The 20,696-nt window shown below is 38.8% G+C and overlaps 1 protein-coding gene across 4 annotated transcripts in view; it reads left to right on the forward strand.

The window, feature by feature from the left end:
• LOC134059298 (zinc finger and SCAN domain-containing protein 21-like) overlaps positions 1 to 20,696 on the forward strand; it is a 105,832-nt gene that overhangs the window by 64,669 nt on the left and 20,467 nt on the right. The window contains exon 1 of one of the 4 annotated variants that reach the window (XM_062515677.1): positions 15,310 to 15,667. The exons of the other annotated variants lie outside the window; for them this stretch is intronic. Within the exon in view, the coding sequence (XP_062371661.1) occupies positions 15,380 to 15,667 (288 nt within the window). The 5' untranslated portion in view covers positions 15,310 to 15,379. Of the gene's footprint in view, positions 1 to 15,309; positions 15,668 to 20,696 lie in introns of those variants that run through there. 4 annotated transcript variants of the gene reach the window in all.

Consider the following 20,696-nt stretch of genomic DNA (forward strand, 5'->3'; position numbering starts at 1 on the left):
CAGGCTTTAAGCATATACACTCTGGCTCTCTTAAGACTAGCCAGTTAAATTGATTACACCTGTATCAACTACTCTCAGAGAGCTGTATCAGTGTCTCTCTTAACAAGAATATAAGGCACATTCCATCCAACCTTCTATACATTCATCTTCTTCAGACCATTCACTCATCCACCATTAAACTGTCAATCAATATCTATTAAACAATCTGCCTATCAACATCCATTAAACATTCTGTCTATCAACATTAATTAGACTATCTACATACAACTTTTAAAGTATTTACTGTGGGTCCCTCTCAAGCAGCGTTTATATGTCCTCCCTCGCTCCTCGATCCTCAATGATCTACATAAAGAAAGATAGAAGGGCTAGACTATCCCATTGTTGCCGCTCCATCATTCTTTATGTAGATCAGTGAGGAGCGAGAGAGGACGCGTAAACGCTATATGAGAGGCACCTTCTGTCTCAGGCTTTAAGCATACAATCTCATTAAGACTACAGATCCTGTTAACTGTTTCCTCTGTCCACAACTGTTTCAAAATAAAAGTCCTCACTGCAATAATACACTATTAAATCATTTAACCATTGAAACTACTCAACTATTTAACTGTTCAACCATTCCAACTGTCAGTTATCATCAACTATGCCTCCAGTCAACTACATGAAACCTCCATGTACCTAGCAACCAACATAGCAACCATTAAAATTAAGCGTTTATGACCGTTTCCATAGCAACCAACATGATTTTACTACAGTAACTTCTTTATTCCTGATAGTGGCCACCATAGATACCCCATCAACAAATGTTTCAAAATAAAAGTCCTCACTAGCAAGTTAGCTAGTTAGCATGGTTAGCATTGTTAGCATAGTTAGCATTTTTAACATAACTGCTAGAAATGGTTAGCTAAGTGAGCTAATCAACCTGGTTAGCATTGTTAGCATAGTTAGCATTGTTAGCATAGTTAGCATTTTTAGCATAACTGTTAGAAATGATTAGCTAAGTTAGCTAATCAGCCTGGTTAGCATTGTTAGCATTTTTAACATAACTGCTAGAAATCATTAGTTCAGTTAGAACTGTAATGTTTAAGCTTTAAACTGTCTACCTTCACACTATCAGCTTTCTTTAAACTATGCAACCACCATGTTTACCCTAGCTACACCTTAGTAACTATATCTACATTATCTACTGTATCTATACATTTTTGCATTTTCATGCACTCGTAATTTCCCTGGAATTACATTCTCTAGTTCTTCTTATGTTTTTGTGCGTGCAATTCAGCTTCAACCGTTTAACGTAGAAACTTCATACAAACTGCGCTGCGTAGGTCTTACTTAGGTGACTTCAGCTATGTATTTTTCAACTTTGTAACTTTTATACTTTTTGAACTATTAAATAAAAACTATTAAAATTTCCCCATAGACTTAACATTACATTATGACATCATAATAGGGCAATTAGAATCTTATGCCAGGTGGCCAGTCCAGGTGCAGCAGCTCTCTCTCTCTCAGGCTTTAAGCATACAATCTCATTAAGACTACAGATCCTGTTTCATACTTCCTCTGTCCACAACTGTTTCAAAATAAAAGTCCTCACTGCAATAATGCACTATTAAATCGTTTACCCATTGAAACTACTCAACTAATTAACTGTTCAACCATTCCAACTGTCAGTTATCATCAACTATGCCTCCAGTCAACTGTATGAAACCTCCACGTACCTAGCAACCAACATAGCAACCATTAAAATTAAGCGTTTATAACAGTTTCCATAGTAACCAACATGATTATACTGCAGTAACATCTTTATTCCTGATAGTGGCCACCATGGATACCCTAGCAACAAATGTTTCAAAATAAAAGTCCTCACTAGCGAGTTAGCTAGTTAGCATGGTTAGCATTGTTAGCATAGTTAGCATTTTTAGCATAACTGCTAGAAATCATTAGCTAAGTTAGCTAATCAACCTGGTTAGCATTGTTAGCATAGTTAGCATTGTTAGCATAGTTAGCATTTTTAGCATAACTGCTAGAAATCATCAACTAAGTTAGCTAATCAACCTCATTAGCATAGTTAGCATGGTTAGCAAATCTGGTAATCAGGTTAGCTTATTCAATTTTAAACTGTCTATCAACTTTCAAAAACTATGAAACCACCATGTCTACCCTAGCAACACCTTAGTAACCATATCTACATGATTTATCTGTACATTTTTGCATTTTCATGCACTCGTAATTTCCTTGAAATTACATTCTCTAGTTACAGTGCATGAAAATGCACTGTACTGTTCTTCCTCGGTCTTCTTCTTATTATTCTTCTTCTAACGCACGCAATTCAGCTTCAACCGCTTAACGTAGAAACTCCATTCAAATTTTGTCGCGTAGGTCTTACTTACACGATGTGGGCTTTGTATTTTTCAACTTTGTAACTTTTATACTTTTTAAACTATTAGTTAAAAACTATTACAATTTCCCCCATAGACTTAACATTGCTCATTATGACATCACGGCAGCAATTAGAATCTTACGCCAGGTGGCCGGCCACCTGGGCACCAACTGTCAGTTTCTCTGGCTTTAAGCATACAGTCTCTCAGAAGACTACATATCTGTTAACTGTTTCCTCTGTCCACAACTGTTTCAAAATAAAAGTCCTCAATGCAATAATACACTATTAAATCATTTAACCATTGAAACTACTCAACTATTGAACTGTTCAACCATTCCAACTGTCAGTTATCATCAACTATGCCTCCAGTCAACTACATGAAACCTCCATGTACCTAGCAACCAACATAGCAACCATTAAAATTAAGCGTTTATGACCGTTTCCATAGCAACCAACATGATTTTACTACAGTAACTTCTTTATTCCTGATAGTGGCCACCATAGATACCCCATCAACAAATGTTTCAAAATAAAAGTCCTCACTAGCAAGTTAGCTAGTTAGCATGGTTAGCATTGTTAGCATAGTTAGCATTTTTAACATAACTGCTAGAAATGGTTAGCTAAGTGAGCTAATCAACCTGGTTAGCATTGTTAGCATAGTTAGCATTGTTAGCATAGTTAGCATTTTTAGCATAACTGTTAGAAATGATTAGCTAAGTTAGCTAATCAGCCTGGTTAGCATTGTTAGCATTTTTAACATAACTGCTAGAAATCATTAGTTCAGTTAGAACTGTAATGTTTAAGCTTTAAACTGTCTACCTTCACACTATCAGCTTTCTTTAAACTATGCAACCACCATGTTTACCCTAGCTACACCTTAGTAACTATATCTACATTATCTACTGTATCTATACATTTTTGCATTTTCATGCACTCGTAATTTCCCTGGAATTACATTCTCTAGTTCTTCTTATGTTTTTGTGCGTGCAATTCAGCTTCAACCGTTTAACGTAGAAACTTCATACAAACTGCGCTGCGTAGGTCTTACTTAGGTGACTTCAGCTATGTATTTTTCAACTTTGTAACTTTTATACTTTTTGAACTATTAAATAAAAACTATTAAAATTTCCCCATAGACTTAACATTACATTATGACATCATAATAGGGCAATTAGAATCTTATGCCAGGTGGCCAGTCCAGGTGCAGCAGCTCTCTCTCTCTCAGGCTTTAAGCATACAATCTCATTAAGACTACAGATCCTGTTTCATACTTCCTCTGTCCACAACTGTTTCAAAATAAAAGTCCTCACTGCAATAATGCACTATTAAATCGTTTACCCATTGAAACTACTCAACTAATTAACTGTTCAACCATTCCAACTGTCAGTTATCATCAACTATGCCTCCAGTCAACTGTATGAAACCTCCACGTACCTAGCAACCAACATAGCAACCATTAAAATTAAGCGTTTATAACAGTTTCCATAGTAACCAACATGATTATACTGCAGTAACATCTTTATTCCTGATAGTGGCCACCATGGATACCCTAGCAACAAATGTTTCAAAATAAAAGTCCTCACTAGCGAGTTAGCTAGTTAGCATGGTTAGCATTGTTAGCATAGTTAGCATTTTTAGCATAACTGCTAGAAATCATTAGCTAAGTTAGCTAATCAACCTGGTTAGCATTGTTAGCATAGTTAGCATTGTTAGCATAGTTAGCATTTTTAGCATAACTGCTAGAAATCATCAACTAAGTTAGCTAATCAACCTCATTAGCATAGTTAGCATGGTTAGCAAATCTGGTAATCAGGTTAGCTTATTCAATTTTAAACTGTCTATCAACTTTCAAAAACTATGAAACCACCATGTCTACCCTAGCAACACCTTAGTAACCATATCTACATGATTTATCTGTACATTTTTGCATTTTCATGCACTCGTAATTTCCTTGAAATTACATTCTCTAGTTACAGTGCATGAAAATGCACTGTACTGTTCTTCCTCGGTCTTCTTATTATTATTCTTCTTCTAACGCACGCAATTCAGCTTCAACCGCTTAACGTAGAAACTCCATTCAAATTTTGTCGCGTAGGTCTTACTTACACGATGTGGGCTTTGTATTTTTCAACTTTGTAACTTTTATACTTTTTAAACTATTAGTTAAAAACTATTACAATTTCCCCCATAGACTTAACATTGCTCATTATGACATCACGGCAGCAATTAGAATCTTACGCCAGGTGGCCGGCCACCTGGGCACCAACTGTCAGTTTCTCTGGCTTTAAGCATACAGTCTCTCAGAAGACTACATATCTGTTAACTGTTTCCTCTGTCCACAACTGTTTCAAAATAAAAGTCCTCAATGCAATAATACACTATTAAATCATTTAACCATTGAAACTACTCAACTATTGAACTGTTCAACCATTCCAACTGTCAGTTATCATCCACTATGCCTCCAGTCAACTACATGAAACCTCCATGTACCTAGCAACCAACATAGCAACCATTAAAATTAAGTGTTTATGACCGTTTCCATAGCAACCAACATGATTATACTGCAGTAACTTCTTGTTTCCTGATAGTGGCCACCATGGATACCCTAGCAACAAATGTTTCAAAATAAAAGTCCTCACTAGCAAGTTAGCTAGTTAGCATGGTTAGCATAGTTAGCATTGTTAGCATTTTTAGCATAACTGCAAAAAATCATCAACTAAGTTAGCTAATCAACCTGGTTAGCATTGTTAGCATATTTAGCATTGTTAGCATAGTTAGCATTTTTAGCATTACTGCTAGAAATCATCGGTTAAGTTAGCTAATCAACCTGGTTAGCATTGTTAGTAAAGGTAGCATTGCTAGCATAATTAGCATTTTTTGCGTAACTGCTAGAAATCATTAGCTAAGTTAGCTAATCAACATTTTAACATGAATAGAAATCATTAGTTAAGTTAGAACTGGAATGTTTCATCTTTAAACTGTCTACCTTCACACTATCAACGCTCTGTAAACTATGCAACCACCATGTTTACCCTAGCTACACCTTAGTAACCATATCTACATTATCTATCTATTTTTGCATTTTCATGCACTGGTAATTCCTTGGAATTGCATTTCTAGTTATTATTACAGTGCATGAAAATGCACTGTACTGTTCTTCCTAGTCTTCTTCAACTTCATCTTCTTATTATTATTAGAGTGCATGAAAATGCACTCTACTGTTATGCTGTTTATTCTTATCTATATTATTATAGTCTTCAGACACTTTTTGTGCGTTCAATTCAGCTTCAACCGTTCGACGTAGAAACTTCATTCAAACTGCGCTGCGTAGGTCTTACTTAGGTGACTTCAGCTATGTAATTTTCATCTTTGAAAACTTTATCGTTTAATTTATATGACTTTTTTTTTTTAAATTCTCCCATAGACTTAACATTGGATTATGACATCACAATAAAGTCGTTAAGCAATTAGAATCTTAAGCCAGGTGTTCAAAGCCACCTGGCAGCAACTCTCTGTCTCAGGCTTTCTGGCTCTCTTAAGACTACATATCCTGTTCAACTGTTTCCTCTACCCACAACTGTTTCAAAATAAAAGTCCTCATCATTTTTGCATTTTCATGCACTCGTAATTTCCTTGGAATTACATCTCTAGTTCTTCTTCTAACGCACGCAATTCAGCTTCAACCGCTTAACGTAGAAACTCCATTCAAACTTTATCGCGTAGGTCTTACTTACGCGATGTGGGCTTTGTATTTTTCAACTTTGTAACTTTTATACTTTTTAAACTATTAGTTAAAAACTATTACAATTTCCCCCATAGACTTAACATTGCTCATTATGACATCACGGCAGCAATTAGAATCTTACGCCAGGTGGCCGGCCACCTGGGCACCAACTGTCAGTTTCTCTGGCTTTAAGCATACAGTCTCTCAGAAGACTACATATCTGTTAACTGTTTCCTCTGTCCACAACTGTTTCAAAATAAAAGTCCTCAATGCAATAATACACTATTAAATCATTTAACCATTGAAACTACTCAACTATTGAACTGTTCAACCATTCCAACTGTCAGTTATCATCCACTATGCCTCCAGTCAACTACATGAAACCTCCATGTACCTAGCAACCAACATAGCAACCATTAAAATTAAGTGTTTATGACCGTTTCCATAGCAACCAACATGATTATACTGCAGTAACTTCTTGTTTCCTGATAGTGGCCACCATGGATACCCTAGCAACAAATGTTTCAAAATAAAAGTCCTCACTAGCAAGTTAGCTAGTTAGCATGGTTAGCATAGTTAGCATTGTTAGCATTTTTAGCATAACTGCAAAAAATCATCAACTAAGTTAGCTAATCAACCTGGTTAGCATTGTTAGCATATTTAGCATTGTTAGCATAGTTAGCATTTTTAGCATTACTGCTAGAAATCATCGGTTAAGTTAGCTAATCAACCTGGTTAGCATTGTTAGTAAAGGTAGCATTGCTAGCATAATTAGCATTTTTTGCGTAACTGCTAGAAATCATTAGCTAAGTTAGCTAATCAACATTTTAACATGAATAGAAATCATTAGTTAAGTTAGAACTGGAATGTTTCATCTTTAAACTGTCTACCTTCACACTATCAACGCTCTGTAAACTATGCAACCACCATGTTTACCCTAGCTACACCTTAGTAACCATATCTACATTATCTATCTATTTTTGCATTTTCATGCACTGGTAATTCCTTGGAATTGCATTTCTAGTTATTATTACAGTGCATGAAAATGCACTGTACTGTTCTTCCTAGTCTTCTTCAACTTCATCTTCTTATTATTATTAGAGTGCATGAAAATGCACTCTACTGTTATGCTGTTTATTCTTATCTATATTATTATAGTCTTCAGACACTTTTTGTGCGTTCAATTCAGCTTCAACCGTTCGACGTAGAAACTTCATTCAAACTGCGCTGCGTAGGTCTTACTTAGGTGACTTCAGCTATGTAATTTTCATCTTTGAAAACTTTATCGTTTAATTTATATGACTTTTTTTTTTTAAATTCTCCCATAGACTTAACATTGGATTATGACATCACAATAAAGTCGTTAAGCAATTAGAATCTTAAGCCAGGTGTTCAAAGCCACCTGGCAGCAACTCTCTGTCTCAGGCTTTCTGGCTCTCTTAAGACTACATATCCTGTTCAACTGTTTCCTCTACCCACAACTGTTTCAAAATAAAAGTCCTCATCATTTTTGCATTTTCATGCACTCGTAATTTCCTTGGAATTACATCTCTAGTTCTTCTTCTAACGCACGCAATTCAGCTTCAACCGCTTAACGTAGAAACTCCATTCAAACTTTATCGCCTAGGTCTTACTTACGCGATGTGGGCTTTGTATTTTTCAACTTTGTAACTTTTATACTTTTTAAACTATTAGTTAAAAACTATTACAATTTCCCCCATAGACTTAACATTGCTCATTATGACATCACGGCAGCAATTAGAATCTTACGCCAGGTGGCCGGCCACCTGGGCACCAACTGTCAGTTTCTCTGGCTTTAAGCATACAGTCTCTCAGAACACTACATGTACGGGATAATGGACGACACGCCGTGCGGTTATTCAAAGTTAATGCACGTTCTAGACGGTGATACGGCCCGACGCGAAGCGGAGGGACGTTCCGTCTAGAAAAGTGCATCGTTTCCAGTGCCAATTTAAATGTTTTAATCGCTAGAACTGTATTGTTTGTAGAACTACTTTTCCCAGACACATTTCACTAATTTCTCAAACTGCGGTTACTAGTTCTAAATGGATGGTTGCTATGGCCAAAAGCCAGTCGTTAGTTCTAATCTCCCGTTGTCAAGCTGGCATATCCCAGGATTCTGATGAACGTTAACTTTGAAAGATTGCTATTTTTCTTAGCCTACTGCCACCTAACTAGCTAAATGACACCTCCGTCATATGCTAAACGTTACTGTGATCTGAACGTCTGTATTTTACAGCTTGCATGTAACGTGACAGTGCATTTAAACTTCTCAACGAGTTTGACGAATTAACATTCATGTGTGATACGGCCAACAAATTGGAACTACTTCATAGCCGTGCGTATATCTAAAGTTAATGCACACCCTTATAGAACGCAGAACAATGGGGAATTCAGCCAAGCAGTGGAATGAATCCTGTTAACTGTTTCCTCTGTCCACAACTGTTTCAAAATAAAAGTCCTCACTGCAATAATACACTATTAAATCATTTAACCATTGAAACTACTCAACTATTGAACTGTTCAACCATTCCAACTGTCAGTTATCATCCACTATGCCTCCAGTCAACTACATGAAACCTCCATGTACCTAGCAACCAACATAGCAACCATTAAAATTAAGTGTTTATGACCGTTTCCATAGCAACCAACATGATTATACTGCAGTAACTTCTTGTTTCCTGATAGTGGCCACCATGGATACCCTAGCAACAAATGTTTCAAAATAAAAGTCCTCACTAGCAAGTTAGCTAGTTAGCATGGTTAGCATTTTTAGCATAACTGCAAAAAATCATCAACTAAGTTAGCTAATCAACCTGGTTAGCATTGTTAGCAAATTTAGCATTGTTAGCATAGTTAGCATTTTTAGCATTACTGCTAGAAATCATCGGTTAAAGCAATAGTTCGGAATTTTGGACATAGGACCTCATTTCCAACTTAGTCGGGATGATATAGGTCGGTGAAGACCATTTTCAGTGAATTTCTGCCCTTCCTTGAGTTGCAGCGTTCATCTCGTGCTAACCTAGGTGCCGAGATAACGCAAGTCAACGGTAACATCCAGCCTGCCACTGAAAACACTCCACAGAACACCCAAAACAAATAATTTATAACTTCAGACTATCGATGCACATGCCTGTGTTGATAGAACAATGTTAGAAATAAAACTAACCTTGCATCGCATTGCAATAGCCTACTTTGTTCCCTGTATGGCAGTGGCGGATTGATATTGAGAAACTAGTCCCTCAAAATGTAATAAATCATTGAGTTGCAAGGTTAGTTTTATTTCTAAAATTATTCTATCAACACGTACATGTATATCGAGTCTGACGTTTTAATTGACTTGTCTCGGGGGTGCGGTGGAGTGAGCAAGACTGTTGTTGATGTCAGACTGATGTTACCGTAGAAATGCGTTAGCTCAAAACCAGTGTTAGCAAAGGGGGACGCTGCAACTGAAGGAAGGGGCTAAACGCGATAAAAACGCTCTCCACCGACCTATATCACCTCGGTAAAGTTGGAAATGAGGTCCTATGTCCAAAATTCCGAACTATTCCTTTAAGTTAGCTAATCAACCTGGTTAGCATTGTTAGTATCCTTGGCATTGCTAGCATAATTAGCATTTTTAACGTAACTGCTAGAAATCATTAGCTAAGTTAGCTAATCAACATTTTAACATGAATAGAAATCATTAGTTAAGTTAGAACTGGAATGTTTCATCTTTAAACTGTCTACCTTCACACTATCAACTCTCTGTAAACTATGCAACCACCATGTTTACCCTAGCTACACCTTAGTAACCATATCTACATTATCTATCTATTTTTGCATTTTCATGCACTGGTAACTCCTTGGAATTGCATTTCTAGTTATTCTCCTAACCAGGTCAAATTCAGCTTCAACCGTTTAAAGGAGTCATAGAACGCATTTTTTGACCATTACAAATTGATCTTTGAGCCTAAATAATGTCATATGTAAATTTGTGGGGCTGAAAACGCCCCAGGAGCACTGCTAGATCGCCTAATACAAGGTCATAAATAAGCCTTGCAATGAAACAGTTTGTTTTACCCGCCCACTCAGCAAGTTCATGAATATTCAAATGAGATGCGCGCTGATTGGTCTATTGGCCGATATGTCCTGAAAGTTGATTGGCTCAATCCACCGGTCTGAAGCTAGAGCAAAGTGAAACTACGTTTACTGCTGGTAAATAAAGCCAAAGTCTTTGATAAAGCTATCAACAATTGATTTAAAAAAGGAATACAGCGTACATGTATAAACCGACTCAGAAGAAGGTTCTGACGAAGATGAAGTGCAGCAGATTCCCCAACAGAATGAATGTGTTAGATTGGTAAGTTTTATCAGTACATTTCTTAGTATAGTAACTCTCCAAAGTTAGCTGTAATAACGCTAGCATTACAACGTCTCTGCCATAGACCATATATCTAGATACTAGCATCGTAAGAGCAGTTTAACAAGAATTATTAATCGAAGGTATGCAAATGAGAGGGGGTGTATCTAAAGGGGGATGGGCGCCTATTACGTGTTATCTGAGCTCTGTTCAGATTGGAGCATTTCAACACGGCTGTTTCTATTTCCCAATTGGCATACGAAAGCAGGCGGGGGACGCGGTAAAGTCTTTGGTGTTGTCCTTTGGACACTGCTCGCAGCCTAAATTCAACAGGAACAAGGTGAATGTGGTTTTGAATTCTAGGACTCCTTTAACGTAGAAACTTGGTTCAAACTTTGTTACGTAGGTCTTGAAAATAAGACTAAATGTATGTATATTTCAGTTCTGTAAACTTGATACTTTTTGAGATATGAGCAAAATATTTTTCCCCATTGACTTTTCATAGACCTCTGAAGCTCTGATCCAAAGCTGCCATCTTTGCCCATATAAGGAGATCCGGGAGTTAATTGAAGCCAACTGCCTATACGTTCGACCGGACCCGCGTCACACAGAGCAGGTTGTTTGCGCCACGCCCCTTTTTGGGGGAAACAAGCCCTCAGAACAAGCCTGAAACAAGCCAAAGTGAACGGGTGTTGTTCACGGTCGCTGATCTATAACGAATAACTTATTATTTATAGATCAGTGTTCGCGGTAGACAGACATGCCGATAAGTTGCTGTGTGGTTGGGTGTACCAACCACAAAGCTAAGAACCCCTAACATTAGGCTACACCAAAAATAAATCAGATCAACGAAAACGGAAATCTAGGCTAACACTTGGCTAACACTAGCAGCTAGGCTATCAGCTATGACAGAAATTATCATATGTTGGAATTATCTAACGAACATACTTTACATCCAAGCCTGTCAGTCAACTACACAACATTACAATTAAAATAAGAGGCCAAAAATACAGGAAAACAATTTAGTTATTTAACTGGAGATTCTATGAGATAAGAGTATGTCTGGGTATGACACTGGCCACTGCTACTGCTAGCGGGCTACTCGGGAGACCGAAGGGACATGTTTTTACTTTGATTGAATTAAGCTTTTGAACGTATTTTTCACGGTCAACGACCGGCAAAGTGGTAATATATTGAGTGGTCCTATTGATTCGTTGTGTTTTCTGTTATCATTTACCCCTACGATTTCGGTACGAATTACGTTTATTGAGCCTAATTTGCATTGGAGTTAATGGGAGACGTAGTTTGTTTCCCCCTAAAAGGGGCGGGAACGTTCGTCGCGAGTCAAGTTCCCGGATGTGCCGGTCTAACGTATGGCAAGCTCTTTTGTAGGCGAACTTCAGAGGTCTATCGCACTGCACTGCTGTGATATCACAGAGGATGCTGATTAAGCTGATTTCCACCTGTGTCAAGAGCCAGCTGCTCAAGGCCCTATCAAGTTTAATTGACAGCCAGTTAAATTGAACCTGCAATACTGCTCTCTGCTCAGCTCTCTCTCACACACACACACACACCTGACTGCAGCACTTCATATATAGGCCTACCACACTTCTCCATGCACTCCACAACAGTAGCTGCGTTTCCATTGACCATTAAATTGCGCAAATTAAGAGTTGCGAAAATAAATGTGCTTAATGGAAACACACACATTTCGAAAAAACTTGCATGTTTCCATAAAAAGTTTTTGCGCTCGGGTGAGGTGGTATTTCGAGCGTATCGAAATTTGTATATTTCGCAAAACTGCAATGGAAACACTTTTTTCGCATCTGACGAGTCACGTGATCCAACAACCGGATGTTAGGAGGAACGAAACCGACGAAGAAGACTGTCGACAGGAAGTGGCACCGGGATAATAATGTAAAAATGTTTGTTTTTTTTCATTAAAAGTGGCTCGTGTCATTCTAAAATGTTGAATCCACAGCTGTGAACTCGCCGACAACACTTTCTCAAAAACGCTGCATAGGCTATGCAACCGCTCAACTAGTTTTGTTTACCCATAGCAACAACGTTGCTATGCTTTGCTGGTTTAACGTGATGAGAACGGTGCTGAAAGAATCTCTAGATTCTAAATTCTAGTTTTAGAAACTAATCAACTGGGCTGATCTACGAAATATTCCACTGACATGGCTGTGACATGATTTAAGCATAGGCCTACTACAACAAACTCCTGTGAAATATGTCATTTTTAATTTTATGTTTCTGCCCCACCACGTAGGCCTCCTCCGCTGATGGCTTATAGCCTAATGACTGATAATCAGCGTGCCGTGGTGGCAATTTGAATGCATTTAGTGTAATGTTGATAACCACCATGTCTCCTAATGACTTACAGCACGCGAGAATACACGAGATTTTTATTTAGTTAGCCGAATGTAATGGAAACACCGCAATTGCGAAAAGCTACTCTCACCTTAACCTAACTCCCCCATTTCACTGCATCATAGAAAGCCACACTCCTTACATCCACTCACACACACACACGCACACACACACACACGCACTCACACTCAGAGGTGGAAAAGTCAAGCTTCAGAGAGTAAAAGTCCAATCACGTATTGGTTCTATCTGTGCACTTAACACAGGTGATCTCACCAATTAGCTGCTCTGCCTGGCTGAAGAGTTGTACTAATTAGAATCAGCTGGTTGGACTTTTCCACCTCTGCACACACTCAAGCCACATACATACAACACACTGCTCACCTTAATCTGTCCACAACTGTTTGTAAATTACAAACATTTACATTTCATCTTATGTCTTGCTTTTGCATGCACTGGTAATTTCCTCGAAATTACGTTTTCTAGTTTGTATTAATAACACTGTCAAGTTAATTTAAAGGAGAATTCCGGTGTGAAATGGACCTTAACTGTACCGAAACATGTTGCCGAGTTGTTACATGTGTCCAATAGTCATCTTTTCTCACCCCCCAGCCTTCCGAGTTCCGCCGTTTTCATCCGAGCTTGCAGTAGGCTTGCATCTATTAGATTGGGCATCATGTAGCCTGTGCAGCTAAATCGCCATTTTTAAACCATTAAAAAGGTTCCAAGTAACTCCACACTGCATTGGTAGACTTCTGAGGGTCCTGACATTTAAAACGATATACTGGGAACTTTTGAAATTCACAGGAAGTTTATTAAAAAAGACCTTTTATACAGGCACAACCGGCATAGAATCTCTCCGCTGGCCGCCATCTTGGAATGAACAAACAGGAAAGACGTAGACTGTGGTAAGGACAGGGGAACAGATTGCAAAAGTATTCCCATAGGAAATATATAGTTCTACATGAGCATGATGAATACACAGTATCAACGAAGCTCAAAACTTTTTTTTTTTAACGAAGCTCAAAAGGTTTTACGTCAGTGATGGGAATCTCGCGTAATAGGGAGGGAAAGTAATCTCATCGCCATCTAGTGGTTGCGTTCCTAGAGGCTAGCGGGAGAGGATGGGATTTTCTTTTAGAAAAAATATATCTCGGCCCATGATGGCAACTTAGTTAAATGCCCTCAATATGCTATGCATTTAGGTCAGCTCTATTGCTTTTAGTGGTCATACTTTATTTTTTAGGATCAGTTTAATTGTTTTGAGTTTGTTTGTAACATGGTGATAACGAACTACAGTACTAGCTACAGTAGCATTTGACGTCACCAGTTTGGGCGCTTCATCTCCAACTGATCAAAACGACAATTTGCTGAACTGGCTTTACATATTTGTGTAATAACAGAGAGCGATGTAAACCGCGTGGTAATTACCTTTATGTTGGGATAACTTGTGTTGTGCTCCTACTCACACAAGAGCTGGCAGTAAGTGTGATTGTCTACTAACTAACCAACTAGCTAACAGGCTAATAAACAAACCATGCTAGGCGAGTAACGTCGTGGAAGGGTGTCACGTCCATAGACCTAAAAGAAATGGACAAACAGACTCCGTCGTTCTCAATGAGAGGGGGCTGAAACAAAAATTTGTTTCCTGTTCATCGTACTGCGCAGACTCAAACTCATTTTGTGACGTTAGCCTGCTGTAACTCGTCTGATAGATCGAAAACCTCTGAAATTGTTAACGTTCGTTTTTTAATATTATTATTATGTGTACTTGCCTCTAGGTAATGCTTTACCATATCAAACAGTAGGCTACCGTAGGCTACACGCATTTTCACTGATCTTGCGAATGACTCTCCGTCATGGTTTTCGTGCAGGCTCACTCAGCTTCTTATCCAAACATTACGGGCGAACGTTAGCTTCCCTACAACAGACATGCTAAAATACTTCTTTACGGGAAACCAACGTAATATACGGGGAAGAAGTGAATTAATTTTGCCTTCGATACCCTATATAGAATACACAGAAGCTATAAGGGAGACAAAGGGCACATGTTACATGAAGTTATGAGATCGCAAAAAAATCTGAAATCTATGGCCGTCCAAGGGAGTTAGCAGAGCGTTGATCACCAGCTCATTTCGTGTTTCTACTTCCGGGAATATGCCTGCCCCCTTGGTCACGTCACTTGTAGTTGTAGTCCATTTATGAAATGAAACGAGAAATTACGTTTTTTTAAATTAAGGCGAAATAAGATCTGATATTTTCACAGTTAGTAGATTATTACAGTATGAAGACTGAAAAATATTTTTGGTGGATAAGATCGCTGGTATAGCTGCGTAGTATTTATTTGAAAAGTCGGTCTATGGGACTTAACATTGGAGCTGCTCTTCGATAGGAACGCAACCACTTGGGGCGCTGGTTTTCACTTTCCCTCCCTATGTTGTTGACGGAAGACGTGCTGCACACTTGAGGAGGAGTGACCGGCCGCCATGTGTGCAGGCTAATCTGTACCTGACATTACGGAGGAAGACGAAGAGCTGAAAGGATGGGTCGCTTTTGTGCAATGCCAGGTTGTGGCATGCAGATGAGGTGGTACAATCCAGAAACGTTTCACCGGCTACCTTTACAGGAGCCTACTCTGAAACAGTGGCTTGTTGTCTTGCAACTCGATGTCGAGACACCTGTCCATATTCTAAAACAGAAGGATTACCGTGTATGTAGTCGACATTTTGATGCAGACGAGTTTACTATCCCTACAAGAGGATCAAACCCCCCAAGACGGGTACATCTGAAGAAAAATGCCATCCCGAAAGCGACGGTAATTGCTCTGGAGGTATGTGCGAGATTGTTTTATTATTTGCATGTAAATCACCGTTTTGAAATCGTGTAACGTAACATGACCAAACTTTGTGCTTGCTAACACTATTCCGGAGAGCATTCTATGCTGACGTTACTTTTCCTAGCCCACCAAATGTAGTTTGGGAGGGGGGTGGGCGTTGTTTCAGTGTGTATTTTGATAAATGGAATAGATGCATGCGTGGGGGACCGAACGCTTTCCAAGTAACCTAACCTGTCCGAACGTGACTCTGGCTGCATCCGAATAGTTAGTACCAGACATAGATATAAATATGGCTCTGGTTAGTACATAGCTTCGATTAGAACGTACTACTCAACCGTACGGCCACCTCCCTCCCAAACTACATTTGGTGGGCTAGGAAAAGTAACGTCAGCATAGACTCTCCGGAATACAAACTAGGCTTGTTAGCAAGCACAAAGTTTGGTCATGTTACGTTACACGATATTTATGTATGCGAGCGAGTAGGCATAATCCGGACGTACTGGGCAGCCATCTTTGCCTGTCCTTTGACCCCGGATGTTTACATGTGACGCGAACACAATGACCGACGCATGCCACGAAATTGTAAAGCCACCTCGGAGAACTGACCTCAGAGCCGTTTATTAGTCTTATTTCGCTTGATATTGCTGAACGTATTTACGAGAATGAACTCTGAGCCGTTTATTCGTTAAGTTTTGCTTGACACAACTGAACGTTTACGAGAATTTACCTTAGAGCAGTTCATTCGTCTGGTTTAGCTTGACACGACCTGTATCCATTTTTGGCCGGAGAAGTCCTGTATTTTACAATTTCTATAGCCGCCCTCCCGCAGTATTTCACCGTAAATCTACCAGCTGACTAAACTGGCTTCACATGACAACGTGAACTTGATATTTTTACCGGGAGGAGACGGCCCCTTGTCCTGAACAGTCCTGCTGCAGTTTGCCTGACGTGACTCGCGGAAGACGAATTTTGTGTGCAAAAACAATTACTCATTAAAATGAGCATGATTACTGACTAAATAAATTGCTATGATGTAGTTTAAAACAAACCACTGTTGTAAATAAGACTAGTAAACAGGCCTGCATTGTAGCACATTAGGCTAATTCAATAACAAGTGTGTTTCGTACCTACTTAACCAACAGCATAACATCATGACAGTCAGTATCCAAACGTTTTCAGTAGGCTAGCCTACACTTGTTCCAGAAATCACACATTTAGAAGGTATCCCTTCGATTTCAATTAATTTTAAATTTTGCACAATCCAACAGAATAACCCAGGTGTGCCTGACCTCAGTAGTTCTTGAATTTCCCCTTGGGGATCAATAAAGTAGGCTAGGCTATCTATCTATCTATATCTATCTATCTATCTATCTATCTATCTAATCACAACAATAATCAGACCCAAAACTCATTACTTGAAATCACTTGAAAATTCAAACAAATCCAGTAAAATCCAAATCTAGTAAATAAACGCATAAGCTTTTATTAGTTTAACAAACAAAACCTTGCAATTGAAATAAACATTTTAAAAATGATACAAGCTTTTACATATACAACAATCTATCTAATAATAAATATTTGAAAACTGTGTAATGATTCAAATAAATAAAGTAGCCTATAGTTAAACATAGGTAGTGTTACATAAATATGTTGTCTCTTCCTCACTCACATACACACACATCTCTCTAAAAGAGTAGGCTAATTACATTGGCCGGATTTCCCAGATTCGTTAAGAAGCTTTTAAAGGGATATTCCGCCATTTTTGGAAATACGCTCATTTTCCACCTTCCCTCGAGCAAAACAATCGATATTTACCTTGTTCCCGTTCATCCAGCCATTCTGTGAGTCTGGCGATACAACTTTTAGCTTCAGCCTAGCATAGATCAATGAATCGGATTAGACCATTAGCTTCTCGCCTGCTAGCTTCATGTTTAAAAGTGACTAAGATTTCTGGTAATTTTCCCATTTAAAACGTGTCTCCTCTCAAGTTAGAAAGTGCAATAAGACCAACTGAAAATGAAACCTGGCATTTTTCTAGGCTGATTTGACATGGAACTACACTCTCATCTGGCGTAATAATCAAGGCAACTTGCAGCTACTGGCACTACTACTGCTTGTTGTCTATGGGGACTATTTTCAGATGCTGCGTAAGATATCACTGCGCCTATGGTACGTTTGCAAGTTGCCTTGATTATTGCGCCAGATGAGAGTGTAGTTCCATGTCAAATCAGCCTAGAAAAACGCCAGGTTTCATTTTCAGTTGGTCTTATTGCACTTTCTAACTTGAGAGGAGACACGTTTTAAATGGAAAAATGACCAGAAATCTTAGTCACTTTTAAACATAAAGCTAGCAGGCGAGAAGCTAATGGTCTAATCCGATTCAATGATCTATGCTAGGCTGAAGCTAAAAGTTGTATCGCCAGACTCACAGAATGGCTGGATGAACGGGAACAAGGTAAATATCGATTGTTTTGCTCGAGGGGAGGTGGAAAATGAGCGTATTTCCAAAAATGGCGGAATATCCCTTTAAGTGCTAAGAACTTCTTAGGAGCGTTCTTTGAACGCTCCTAAGAAGTTCTAATCTTTGCACTTAAGAGCTTCCTAACGAATCTGGGAAACCCGGCCATTCCATTGTCAGTAGTTGTGGCTTGTGATTCAAGTGTGGTGTGGGTGCTTTTAATTCTGTATTTTTGTACCATGACCAACCCAGTTACACACATGCTGACATGCACGCACGCACACACGCACACACTCTTGGTCACTGGTCTTCCCTTTCTGGTGCCTCTTCTTCATTGTTGTCTCCACCTGTTTCAGCAGCAATACCAGCCGGGGGTTGTCTCCAAACTGCATTTAGATATAAAGTAATACATTTTCAAGATCATTGAGGTCTAAAGCAAGATTTCAACATGTCATTTGTCAGAGAAGTTCTGTTTGTCCACTCAAATATATTTACTGATAGCCACCTTATCTCTCTCAGTTGGTTGGGGTTGGTCAAAGAGTTCTTTCTATGCAACCTTCTCAATTTAAGAAGCATGGACAGCAATAATTAAAAGAAAAATAATTATTAAATTATTCATCATTTACTGTCTGACCTACTATAACTAAAGCCCAGTCTTACAACTTGAAGCTGTCATTAACACCTCTCTTGTAATTATTTTGAGCAAACAAGACATTGTGTGGTTGTTAAATGATCATGTATTGAAGAGGAGAGAGGAAACCGCACACTCTTGTTCTGATGCCAAACTTTATTAAATCAATTTATTTAATAAATGTTGGCATCAGAACAAGAGTGTGCTGTTTTATCTCTCCTCTTCAACTATTACCGTGACCAGCACCTCGCTAAAACAGGTGTGCGCTGCTCTCCCTTAAAGGGATATTCCGCCATTTTTTGAAATACGCTCATTTTCCACCTCCCCTCGAGCAAAACAATCGATATTTACCTTGTTCCCGTTCATCCAGCCATTCTGTGAGTCTGGCGATACAACTTTTAGCTTCAGCCTAGCATAGATCATTGAATCGGATTAGACCATTAGCTTATCGCCTGCTAGCTTCATGTTTAAAAGTGACTAAGATTTCTGGTAATTTTCCCATTTAAAACGTGTCTCCTCTCAAGTTAGAAAATGCAATAAGACCAACTGAAAATGAAACCTGGCATTTTTCTAGGCTGATTTGACATGGAACTACACTTTCATCTGGCGTAATAATCAAGGCAACTTGCAAACTACTGGCACTACTACTGCTTGTTGTCTATGGGGACTATTTTCAGATGCTGCGTACGATATCACTGCGCCTATGGTACGTTTGCAAGTTGCCTTGATTATTACACCAGATGAGAGTGTAGTTCCATGTCAAATCAGCCTAGAAAAACGCCAGGTTTCATTTTCAGTTGGTCTTATTGCACTTTTTAACTTGAGAGGAGACACGTTTTAAATGGGAAAATTACCAGAAATCTTAGTCACTTTTAAACATGAAGCTAGCAGGCGAGGAGCTAATGGTCTAATCCAATTCAATGATCTATGGTAGGCTGAAGCTAAAAGGTGTATCGCCAGACTCACAGAATGGCTGGATGAACGGGAACAAGGTAAATATCGATTGTTTTGCTCGAGGGGAGGTGGAAAATGAGCGTATTTCCAAAAATGGCGGAATATCCCTTTAAAGCAACACCATAAGTTTTGCTCTCGGGGTCCCCCTACAGTTGGGAAACGGTAATTTCTTCTACTTATGTCGTAAAATCTGTTAGGGTGAGGCTACACCAGAAGCAAGTTAGACATAGCGTAGGCCTACAGTATAGGCTAGACTTGAGGCTGCACATTAAATATTAAATTATGTGGTAGCCTACTACGATACCAGTTATGTGATACATTTGTAAAACTTAGGCTTTCAGCTCAGGTCTGTGCACGTTCTCGGTATTGGGATGATGGTCATTGTTGATCAATTACTTATTTTAAAAAGAAAACGATTACGATATTTATGAGCAATATCGTAGCCTAATCTAGGGTGGTCATTTTTAGTGTCTTTATAACATTAAAAAAATCGATGGTCACCAGATATTGTATTCTATGGTATTCACGTCCATAGTGGCATATATTTGCACGCCCGAAATGTTTGGAGAGGCAGAGCTCTTATAATATGATGACAGAATCTTACATGTGATAACTTTGTTTTTCAAGATAATTGTTTGGTCAGCAGCCTATAGGCGGTAGATTTACACGTTGAGCTATAACTAGCACACATAACCAGCTCCCGTGCAGTTTGGTTGGCAGCATGATGACACTAGATGACAGAGCTAGGATACACGTGCTTTTGTTGATAAGCCGATTTCTGCAGGAGGAGTTGTCACGTCTTGGGCAAACTCGGACTGCCTGCGTTGCGTGTGAAATGTATAGCTATTCCAGGTAGCCTGGCCCATAGCATGCATTTCAGCATATCATCATATGAATATAATTTCATGGGTTTTATTTTTTTCAAACGCCAAAAGATCACGTAGCTCATGTTTATAAGGCATCAGCTGTCTATTCAACGC

The sequence above is a fragment of the Sardina pilchardus genome, chromosome 2, assembly GCF_963854185.1.
Source record: "Sardina pilchardus chromosome 2, fSarPil1.1, whole genome shotgun sequence".
Taxonomy (NCBI): Eukaryota; Metazoa; Chordata; class Actinopteri; order Clupeiformes; family Clupeidae; genus Sardina; species Sardina pilchardus.